General features: G+C 44.6%; 3 protein-coding genes across 3 annotated transcripts; 1 reads left to right on the top strand and 2 right to left on the bottom strand.

The window, feature by feature from the left end:
* Positions 1 to 2,543: 2,543 nt before the first annotated feature.
* On the bottom strand, positions 2,544 to 4,520 carry EAE97_007630 (uncharacterized protein; the record flags this gene model as incomplete). Its single annotated transcript, XM_038878144.1, has 2 exons — positions 2,544 to 4,012; positions 4,070 to 4,520. The coding sequence occupies 2 exons, from the start codon at positions 4,518 to 4,520 to the stop codon at positions 2,544 to 2,546; spliced, it is 1,920 nt and encodes a 639-aa protein (XP_038730982.1).
* Positions 4,521 to 6,165: 1,645 nt separating this feature from the next.
* On the top strand, positions 6,166 to 6,589 carry EAE97_007629 (uncharacterized protein; the record flags this gene model as incomplete). Its single annotated transcript, XM_038878143.1, has 2 exons — positions 6,166 to 6,197; positions 6,289 to 6,589. 2 exons carry the CDS (start codon positions 6,166 to 6,168, stop codon positions 6,587 to 6,589), a joined length of 333 nt encoding a protein of 110 aa, XP_038730981.1.
* Positions 6,590 to 7,623: 1,034 nt separating this feature from the next.
* On the bottom strand, positions 7,624 to 9,719 carry EAE97_007628 (uncharacterized protein; the record flags this gene model as incomplete). Its single annotated transcript, XM_038878142.1, has 2 exons — positions 7,624 to 9,084; positions 9,177 to 9,719. The coding sequence occupies 2 exons, from the start codon at positions 9,717 to 9,719 to the stop codon at positions 7,624 to 7,626; spliced, it is 2,004 nt and encodes a 667-aa protein (XP_038730980.1).
* Positions 9,720 to 11,669: the final 1,950 nt, after the last annotated feature.

Here is an 11,669-nt window from a genome sequence, read left to right as displayed (position 1 = left end):
CCCTCATCCCCGCTTCCCTCGCATACTCCTCATACAATTCCCTCTCCCACATATACGCCTCAAAGACAACCAGTAATTCTCTCTTCTCTTCCCCATCCCGCGCACGAACAGAACCCCGAACTTTCGCACTCCCATCCACCCTACCCAAGATACTCCTCGCAACACCATGTCTCGACTCCCCCACCCCCACACGCAAACTCTCACAATTCGGTATAATATTCACACACTCCCCACCTCCCACCCGACACCAGAAACGCGAAGATATCACGTCACATACCCACGAGTTCACGTCTCAGACGCATAATTGAGAACCCACACCGCGAGCAGGAGATGGAATTTCCCTCCAGGTTCTCTAACAGTGTGCTACAATCAGCGACGTAGAAATCAATTTCCGGGTGCCCGTTATTCGCATCCGCATCTGCATTCCCGTCTCCTGCTCCGCATTGAACACGCGTATTGTATCATCGTCGGGGAAATATCAATCAAAACCCACTACTCGATCTGCGCCCCATTCCACGAGCGTTTGCGTATGCTGTATTATCCAGCCCGCAAGGTCAAGGATGTGGAGACCGGTGATATCTCCACTATGTGTCTGAATAGCTGCGAGCTCAAGAGAGGAGCCTTGTTGCTTTTTGATCGTAGTGTAGCGAGAGCCGATGGTATCGTATTGGGATGTGGATGGAGTGGATGGCATATTTGATGGAGGGAGGGAGAGCGTTCGTGGGCTGAGTTTGGAGATAGAGAGAAGTTGGTAGCTCAAGATGCGAGGAATTGGGAGTATGCAGTGTAACGATGCTTGATGAGATAGAGCCAAATAAGTTTCGAGGAGCCAATTAAGTATCAAAAAAGAGAACCAAAAAAGGATGAACAAATCCCCATCTAAACGATCAACCAATAATCTCGACCCCAGAAAAAGATTAATAAAAAAGAGAGAGAAGGAGAGAGATCCAGAAGCTCCTTCCAAGCTCCATCCAGCTCCTAAAAGAATCCGATCGCACTGGCCTAGCCATCCGACCCGCATACTCTCGAACGCCATCACATGGAGTGGCTTTATTCCCAGTCAGGTAGGTATTTACAGTTGCGCAACATGAAACAACGCATGAAGTGTTGAAGTGGTCTCGATATCGATATTGATACCCCCTTCGCATATCTAACTTCGATACAATATACAATATACAAGTCAGTGCACCACACACCGCACACCACACACCAAACATACAAACATACAAAATCACAACGCCTCGAAATCCAGCACCCTACTATATATATCCACAATTCAAGATAATAAATATCATCACAATATATCTTCCTCTCCTTCCCCTTCTCCCCCAAATCCGTCGGCCCCTTCCCAACACCTCAACACCACAACACTGCAACAACCACACACCCTCCCGACTCCCTGGTCCCTTCACTAGAAGCTCCACTTCATTTCAAACCATTTCAAACCATTTCAAATCATACAATACAATAACATCCATCCACCCACCCACTCAATCTCCTTCTTCCCAAAACACTACCAACTATCAACCATTAATGACCCACCATTCAAATCCACCATTCCAAGACATCGAATCAAAAGATCCAACGCCGCAGCTTCACACCCACCTCTTACTCATTCATCCAACTCCCAGATGAATATACACCATCAGCCGATAAAACTAGTCAGCATCTCCTCTTTTTTGACAAAAAAGCTAATCTAAAATGCTAAGAAGCCAGTACGTCTACTTGGACTTATTGGACAGAAAGAGTAATCTCTTGACCTAAACCTAATAAAGGATGTACCAAGACGTACAATATTCTCAGCAAAGGTGCTTGACAATCTGTCATCGATATAAATCAAGTCAAGACAACCCCCACCAGTTCACTTAACATCATCTCACGGATTACACATTGAACACTCACCCACTTAATCACTCAATCATAGTTGTGTTCTTCATAATGATTGAATTTAATTCTACCATGTGTAGTACTAACGTACGTATGTATGTTATATAGCAAGTAGCCCGGGCTACCTACATATAATCAGGCATAGACAGAACCATACCATTCTCAACTCTCATGATCTCGTAATAGCTTTGTAATAAGAACAAACAACCAATCAAGACAGCTAATAGACAGATGCCACTCCAAACCCCAAACCCAGACCCAATCCTAAAGCAAGAGATTTCTAGAAAAGCCACCCTTTCCCCACCAGCTCCCACGTTACCCCTCACCACGCGCCACTTTCAATATACCCATCCAACCCATTGTCACCCTCGCCATTAAAGTCCAAGATAGACGTGGGAAAAGATGAACAAAACCTCGAATATAACTCCATCCAATAGACAAAACAAGCAGTTGTAAATGCCAAAAAGAGACCAAACAAGCCTGACACTATGCTCAACATCTGCACTAGCAAATGACAAAGTTTAATTTGATAACGCCACACACCCTTTCCGCATTTGCTTCATATATGCTGCAACGACAACATAGACGCCAGAATTCTAAAATGCATGCCGAAGGTACTATACAGTACAGGAATTGATTTTGATATCGTGAATCATTTACAAGCCGGAGACTTTGCGAGTGCTGACACTGCCAACTCTCCCACTAGTTTTGCGAACTGCTCCAGAAGTTTCTTTATTCCGGAGACTGTCACCACTACGCTTAGGGCTGCCGCGAACCTTTCCAAGTGAGCCACTGCCGGATTTGACGGTGGATGGTGTCTTAGGTCTAGCTCCTACACCAATGTTCTCAACGTCATAGCTACTGTCATCGATGGATGTGTAGATTGTCGTGGTGGTCTGACTTATAGATCTCCCTGACCTCTCGCTTCGGGCTGGAGATCTAGATGATTTACGGGTACGCATGCGGAGTTGCCATTCCTCTTCAGATTCAGTGGTATCAGTCGATGACCGATGAATTGAGATGACTTCCGTTTCACGATGTGTGCTATCATCTTCGGAGTACGCCGAAGCATGACGCCCATATGGGTGGTGTCGATCAGCTCTGCCTGTCTTTCTTGGTTGACCTGGAGTTGGTGCCGGCAAGTAATCCTCCTGAGCTCCAATGCTATGACTTCTCTCGTTGTCTACTTCACCAAGTGGAGTTCTTTGGTTGCCATTTGGAGGAGTAACGACTTGACTCTTAGTTGTGAAGTGTCCCTTTCTTGGGGTGACTGGAGCCATATTGGCGAGCTTCTCCTTCATTCTGATCTCAAATTGCTCTTCAATCCACCACTCTCGAAAAGTTCCTTGGTTGAGATGAAGCCAATGCTGTTGAGGACCAACCACCATTCCCGGTCTCATGAAGCGCATGTACGCAATGATCTCGTTGGCAGTGAATCCGTACCGGTAGATCAAATATGCTCCAATCAAACATCCAGTTCGTCCAAGTCCAGCTTTGCAATGCACAGCAATACCCCTCTTCTGAACAGTAATCATCTCATGTGCCAAAGTAATGAACTTTCGGACAACGCTAAGTGGTGGACACGTGCCATCATCAAAGATCATGTCCAAATGTTCAATACCCAGCGCCGTGAAAAAAGATGGAGAGTATAACTCCGAGTTCAAACGAACCACTAAGCCAATGTTTCGTGATGTGAAATGCTTCAGAACATTTTTGAAAGGTGTGGGTAAAGTTGGGTGGGTATCCACGTCTTCCAATGTTGTTGGCAAACTCGCATACAGTGGAGAAGAAGGAAGTATTGGTTGCACTGGGTGATGTTGTGGGGAAGCAAATGCAAGGAAGTCGGGGGTCAACCAATTGAAATCACCCTGGTCCACGCGCTCATATCTTTCATACTCCTCGAGATCGAATTGCGGCAAAGCGCAGAACCCTTGTTCCTTTGCGCGCCAGACACCATACACAACGTCTTGAACTGTAATGCCATAATCTGCTTGACTGTATCCTGCATCGCGGAAAGGCATCAAAGGCGGGTCTGCTTGAGCGATTGGCGCAAGCGCGAGATGTGGTGCCCATGATTGGATCAAGACCATATACGTGGCTAGGAGGCATGCAGCGTTGGCTCGACCTAAGTCACTCGATTAGTTTTTTTCAACCAGCAAACTTTTATGAAACAGTAGCTTACTACGCGCATCCGCTTTACTCCAAAACACGACAGGTTTGTTCTTATTTTCTGGGGCGCCAAGGATGTCGTGGAATTGCACCGCGAACCTGTAGAGATGTCCAATGTGTAATGGTCCAAAGTCATGGTGAAAGGCATTGTAGAGGAGGGTATCGTCGACGGAGAAATAATGAGGTGCTTCTCTCTTGTCTGAAACGACCGAAGGACCATCTGCAGCTCTGGCTGACCGCTTTGTCGGAGATCGTCGAGAGCTCTGTTGCTCAGGGTACGGGAAGAGAGTATCGGGTGAGGGAGGTGTAGTGTAAGATGCCAAATACAATCGGTCTGTGTATGTTAGCCAGTGGAACGGTCTATCCTCTTCTCGAGCTTCTTTTGGACCCTTCTTTGCGCGGGCGCCAGTATATTTATCATTGGGTAGCAATGTTGCCCACTCGAGCATAGAATTGTAGTCCATTGGATGCATGATATCAATAATATAATGATACTGAGCCGAAGATATTCAATGGGTCGAGTCGCACAGTGAATGATGTTTTGATGATATTGTAGATAAAGTAACATACCTGGGATGTACTCGATGATTTGCCCGTACTTCAATTGAGAGGAAGGAGGCATCGTGGAATCAGGCACGCAAAGGCACCAAGCTATTCTGGCAGTCGCGAAGCTCGAGTGTGTAGATACAAAGTAAGGAGAGGAATGTTGGTATCGTAGGCAAGTGCGATGGTGGTGGTGAATACTCGAGATTAAGATGGTGAGATGGTGAGATGGTACTTGGTACGATAGGCGCAAAGTTTATATTGTTGTTGTTGACTTCCCCAATAAAAACAAGTAAACACTCCCGCGCAAGAGCTGATGTGTATAAGATTTTTTTAACGACGACGGAATAAATCAAAGAGATCTTTCCTATTCATAAAAAAAGACGAAGGAAATCAGAAATCTCAATGACAATTCGAAGGGAAAAGTTTAAGTAGAAGAAGGATTTCCAAAATAATTGTTAGGAATTCTTATGGATTTGTATGTATGGTGAATGTTAATGATCAATAACAATTTACTAGTCTGTTTATAGTAATTATTCTGACCGGGCAACGAGGATTGACCAGCAACATGAACAGGGTTGGAGGTTGGTGGGTGGTCAGGATTCCAAAACAACTTATTATTATTATGATGATGGGATGGATGGATATATGGATAGGTGGATATAAGGGCCAGAACGCATGTAAATAAATAATTTGTTTTGTTTATTATATGGCTGGTAAACATGAATCGCTTGTCAGGTACCGAGTATATCTTCGCTTTCTTTTTTTTTCCCGAGGGTTATGATTGGATTTGATCTGATCTAATACCACATTCTACTACTTATCTACTGACCTACCTCTCTCTCTCTCTCTAGATATACCTATCTATCAGACACCTAAACAGAATCAACCATTGAAGAATCTATTTGTCTCAATCTCAAGCCTTTCTCTACAAAACCAGATAGGCGTTTTTGCTTTCCCCTTCATTTTTCTCAACATCGCGTGACATACCAGTACTCACATCACGTATCAAGGAAACAAACTTCCCTCTCTTCAAAAGTTCAAACCAACCTCCCCTCCAAACTTTTCCACATCCCTGCTATCTCTCATCCCTCCTTTTCCTATCCCGTCCCTACCACCGCCAAAACACATCATCCAAAAAGAACAGGGTCTATGCTAAAAAAATCAAAACAAATTCCTCTAGACATTTTGATTTCCTTGAAATGACCCAACTGTATATCTCAATCTCTATCTCAGTCTCTCATATTGAACATTTTAAAACCCTCAAATCCTAAGAATGATATATAGATTTAATCCTAATACTAATTATACTAATATTGATATTGATTCTTAAGTGTTTCATACAGGTACATACATACAGGATATCTCAATAATTCTGTCACTCGGTTACTTTACTACTTGAACTTGATAAACTACCTAATCCTTGCACTTAAACCTCCATTCCCCTCCAAATTAATAACCAATGCTATACGCAGCACTTTTTGACCCCCCCCCCCATTCATACACAATCGACAATATACCATCCACCAATTTCACCTCAAACATCAAACATCAACAACAACAACCATGACCACCGAACTAGAATTCCCCTGTACACTGTAAGTTACCCCCCTCCTTCTCAATCCCATCTCCCATCTCCCATCTCCCCCTCCCCCAAAACCCCACAACCCTAATCCCTCCCACAAACAGAACCCTCGACATTCCCCTCCTGACCCCCCGTCTCGCATCCGCCGCCCTCTCAGCCCTCTCCGTCGACGCCGAGCTCTCTCCCCTCGTGCGCCGCACCTTCTCCCTCGTGTCCCCATCTCCAGACTCCTCCTCGGCACCCAAATCCATCCTCCGCACCTCCTACCGCGCAACCACCAACCGCATATTGCGCGTGGCCGTCAACGGGTTCATGGAGAGCGTATCCGTCGTCTTGGGCGTCATGGAGGAATTAGACGTCGATGTTCTGGAGAGTGGGGAGTCCAAGGCACAAGTTGATTCTTGATGGGTCGCGAGTTCAATCGCATACACAGATATCTCAGATCCCTTCTCTTCATGACTTGGTAGTTCCCAGATGGTGTTCCAGGAAGACAAGATGCAGAGTGACAAAAGGGGAAGGAAACTAAAGAATGGAGAATGGAGAGTAAGAAGAAGAGGAGAGTCGACATATCCTTCAGTGGCTCGAAAATCGCGTCTCAAGCACTTAGTTAATGCACATGCGCCGGATATTCATCCATTGATTTGTTCCACGACAGGACGAATTCAATGCAGCTATTTCTGACGATGTGATTTTGTCAAGGGTGTACAATCAAAATCATGGGGGACATACATCATGTGGATCTTAAATTAATACATATGTCTATACATACATGCTCGAGAGATATCGAAGCAGGTGCTGCTACCACTCTCTTGTCATATATAGCAAAATAAACATTCAAGCAAATTACCTACATGGGCCCCTTCATTCACATCAAAAGTAGCGAGTATTCAATTTCTACCCATCCAACGAAACCATGAAACCCTACACCACAGACAGCCTACCAAACCACAAGTCTCTTCTTATACCCAGACCCTTTTTCAAAATCTCAACAAAGCAGCAAAACATCATGATTGTGTTCAAGAAGATACCTTTATTCTATAAAAATTAAATATATATCTACAATTACCCATTACTCACTCCACCCATTATCACAACCTCACAGCCGAGAATATAACACAGGTAACTGTCATCTAGCGTCTGATCGTATTGATGTGTATCAAATGCACCATATGGAAAACGCTAAGTGATAGACCTATATCACGTAGCTTTCCCGCCGATTTCCCCCAATATTGTTGTCTCGCAATTAAACTTTTATGTACCCCAGACCCAGTCATTCCCAGAAGAAACCTCGACGCCTAGAATGCACTGGAACATATTCAGCCGTGAAATCAGAAGCTTCGTATCCAGGTATCAATAACTCCGCTCAACAATCCATGAACCTGTAATTTTGCCTCCCAGAAAAAAACTGCTACTGAGAAACAACTACTCCAAACCCATTATTATAAAATTTCTTTCTCCACAAGTTTCTGTTCCGCTTCCTCTGCTCTTTTGTTGGCCTCAGCCAAAACCTTTTCCAAGTGACTGATATACTCAATGGCGACTTCGACTGTAGCAGCTTTACTATTTGCACTCTGCCCACCCTTAGAACTTGCGGACTCGTTCTCACCACCATCACCACTTCCACTCTTGTCTCCCGTAGCATCTTTGGGTTTTCCTCGAGGGTAATATTCGGATGGTATCATATCATGTAATGTTGTAAGTGCTAAATTGATCCGGTTTCGTCTTCCTTGTTCGGCGAGTTTATGAGAAGTACGTTTCGATGTTAAATTAGTGGATAGTTCCGAAGGATACGAAACGCCAGGAAGATGAGTTCCTTCAAGTATGTTTTGATAGTTTGACTTCGACGCAAGTAGAAGGGAGGCAGTGGCGTCGTCGTGCATGGATGAACCACCAGGGAGTAATGGTTTGATGCTAGGTGATATCTTGGGAAGAAGAGCCGGTGAAGCAAGGACGGAATTGCTTGCCCTCTTCTTAGCACCTCGTGCTAGCATTTGTGGCGTCTTGCGTGTGGCACTCTTTGCACTATTCATGGCATCTATCTGGGGACTTTGACTGGAAGATGATGCTGCTCCAGGAAGTGCGACTACTGGCGACGACAGAGGTTTGAATCCAGGAGTTTTGGATCCTGTTGAGCTCAACGTTGGTGTCATTTGTCCATCGGATTGTGTATCGATACGAGACAATGTAGGTTTTATAGTGGTATTGGCAGCTTCTGGCAACGCGAACCCGTCCAAAACAGGATCATCAAGTTCCATTTCCTGGCTCAGTCCCGACTCAATAGCAGTAGGCGATTTTGTGATTCTCATCAGCGAAGCTGGCGTAGCTGGTGATCCAAGGGGAATCCACTTATTCTTGGCATTGTCCTTTTGTGCTACGACATAGGGTGATCTTCCAGCCGAGCTCGGTAACGGTGGAGGCGCCATATCCGATAGGTGTTCAGGAGATATAGAGCCATTTTCAGAATGGTCGGTGCTTGCTGCTGAGTTCGTTGATCCAGTTCCTTTAGAATGAGACATTTGCGAACTCAATGGCTCAATAATTTCTCCTAGCGCCTGAGCACTCATACTTAAGCTTTTCCTACCCCGACTTGGCTTGACAATTGGCGATTGCCGAACTACACGAGTGTTCACCCGAGGCTTTGGTGCAACAGACTTTCGGGTAGGCTTCCGAGCCGGAATTATAGAGCTCACTGACGCAGAATGTGAATCGCCATTCATGTCAATTGAAGAATCATTTGACCCCGAATGACGATGGTCGAACATAACTTGATGGTCATTTTGGGCGTGTAAAGCTGGGGAGCTCAAAGGACTAAAATAAGCTCCGGGGACGGTATAATCAGGGATATTGAATTGAGTTTCTAGGGGAGTAACAGCTGGTGACACGAGCGGAGTAAATGCCATCTAATTAGTTTTATTAGCATCTCATTCTTATATGCTTATTGAATTGTGGAACCATTAAATAAGTACGCGAAAGTATAACCAATTTGACTAACCTCTTGCTCCCTCAGGCGATAGGGCTCATATACAGATGGCAGATGCTCTGCTGGAGTATAGAAATGTTGATTGACACCATGCATTTCTATACTATTCGGTGTGGGTGGAATAATTCTACTCTGGGCATAAAAGTTCCGCTGTTGTTCCTGTGATTGCCGTAGCTGATGCTCACGCTTCTGCTGTTGTAAATATTGGATTTGCGCGTCCAGGTCTGTCAAACTCTCTGTAGAAGTATGTGGTTGTACGATAGGAGTTCCGAGTATGGCCGGATGGGTAGAAGCGGTAGTCATCGAAGGCATATGTTCTTGCATCGTTCCATCATGCCCCATCTGATGGTTGCCACTCATCCCCGAATTCATTGAATTCATCCCATCTTGATGTAACATCTGTTGACTTTGCGATTGGTGCTGGTTGAAATTGAAGTCGAACTGAAGGGTATCGGCCATGTTGTGCATGTTCAAGTCAAGGAATTGTTGAAAGTCATCTTGCGAAGGAACGGATAAAGTAGGATCCTGAGCATCCCAAACCCCAGAAGTGTCCATGATTGCGATTATGATCAATCAATAAATTCCGCCAATTTTGTGCACAAATGCGTTGTGGTTGTACAATAAATGATCGCAAACTGAGGGGTCCTGGTGAGATGAGAACGGTATATGCGCCGTGCGCGGACTATTGAAATCTGATCAGATGAGAGTGCGAGTTGTGTTGATCACCTATATCACTCCATTTGGCGAGATCTGTCGTAGTAATCAAGGTCGGAAAGTTCACAAGCAGGACTTGAGCTTTCGGTTCGACAGTGAGCAAGTTGGGGAACGGGGGATTGGTTGATGGCTAATGGCTTTCTAGGCGCAATCGCTTTTCAATGTAAATTTTCTCTCGAGTAATCAAAAAGAGACAGACGACAGCAATGTGAATATTGTCTAACAATTCTGTGTTGGCCAAAAGAATATCGATCTCGACCTCGACCTCGACCTCGTAGAATGGACCAGCTAGTTCATTCGGTCGTCGTTGAAACCCCGTACTAATTAAGATGGATCGTTTCTTCCCACTTGGGGGGCTCTTCTCGTTTTTTTTTGGGGAGTTCAACTAGCACACCCACTTCTTATCGCACCAATACTTGGGGGAGCACAGGGAAGTGACTTTGTTATTTATGTAATGAGACCGTGCAAACTGTCTTCCATTGGGCAGGTGGTTAAGTAAACGAGTGCTTTAGAAGTAGAAAAAACAAATATTAATATCAAAATATCAAAAAGTTATTTCTACTCGTTCGTACTTTTTTCCAAACTCAATGATGGGCAAGCAGGGCAGGTCGTAGTCGTTTTGGATTTCTCTAATGTTATAGGCGATACTACGGATCATTGAAGCTACTGCAAAACCGACCACTAGAATGGTGAAGGTGGGATATTACCGATTCGTGCTCGCGATATAATACAAAATCTGTTACGTAGATATGTACATTTATCTTCCTAAAGAAGCCTTTGCTTGACTTGAAGGAGGAGAGGAGATACTTTGGAAGAATGTCACAAAATAACTCTCTCCATAGATTATCGTCTTCAACACCACGAGTATTGCATTTCGAGGCAAGCGCGGAAAGCAATCATCGGCTAACACTACCCTCAACATCAGCTGGACCATTCACATCTCACTTTCCTCTTGAGACAAGGTGACTATGAATACAGAATAATAGCGTTGTGTGTGTGTGTGTGTGTGTGACCTTTTCGATCCTACCCCCCACGCTCCACGTTTATGCTTGCTTGTGAAAAGTATAGTAAAGGGATTTCCCTTGGATCTCGACACGAAATAAACCTTTCCGTCAACAATTCTCTATTCTTCTAGATTAACAGTTAGATGCTGTATTCAATCACAACAGGAACACATATCTATATCATTATGCCATGTGAAGTGTGACCCCGGATGGCTCGTTTCTTCTTGGCCGTGAAGACTCTGTACTATTCAAGACCAGACATGGGCAAGAAGTCTGTGTAGACATAAATAATCAACCAATGATTCAAGCCCATCAACCATCCAACAACCCTCCACCAAACCTTAAAGCATGTTCAGAGAGAATTCAAACAATCGCCAACATCTAGAAAGCTCTTCCGATCTTCAAGTCCCCTTCACCAAGAGACAAGTAGTTATAAATTTAATAAATCTATGCATTTCAATCGTCTAAGCGAGCCCCCCAATGCAGTGAACCATGTTCCACCTCCAATCATCAGACTCTCTTCGAAGTATTACTACGCCATTATATACCCTCCTTCCCCCTCCACTGACTCTCACCTGCCCACACTCCCCAAGAAATTTCGTACAGGATCCATGCACCAAGCCAACCGGAAGAGGTTCTCCGTACCACGGACATCCAAGGTATTGATGCATGCAAGTAAGATTCCACCCGTGCTTCAGGGTCTTAGAAAGGGTTCAAGAGTCGGATTGGCTGTACATGGCAGGATGGTCGAATTAACTTCTTAGAGATGGTTATAAACAGCCAACGA

This window comes from Botrytis byssoidea (genome assembly GCF_014898295.1).
Source record: "Botrytis byssoidea strain MUCL 94 chromosome Unknown BBYS_015, whole genome shotgun sequence".
Lineage (NCBI taxonomy): Eukaryota > Fungi > Ascomycota > Leotiomycetes > Helotiales > Sclerotiniaceae > Botrytis > Botrytis byssoidea.
The sequence above is the reverse complement of the archived record's forward strand: the minus strand, read 5'-3'. Positions and strand labels throughout refer to the sequence as shown.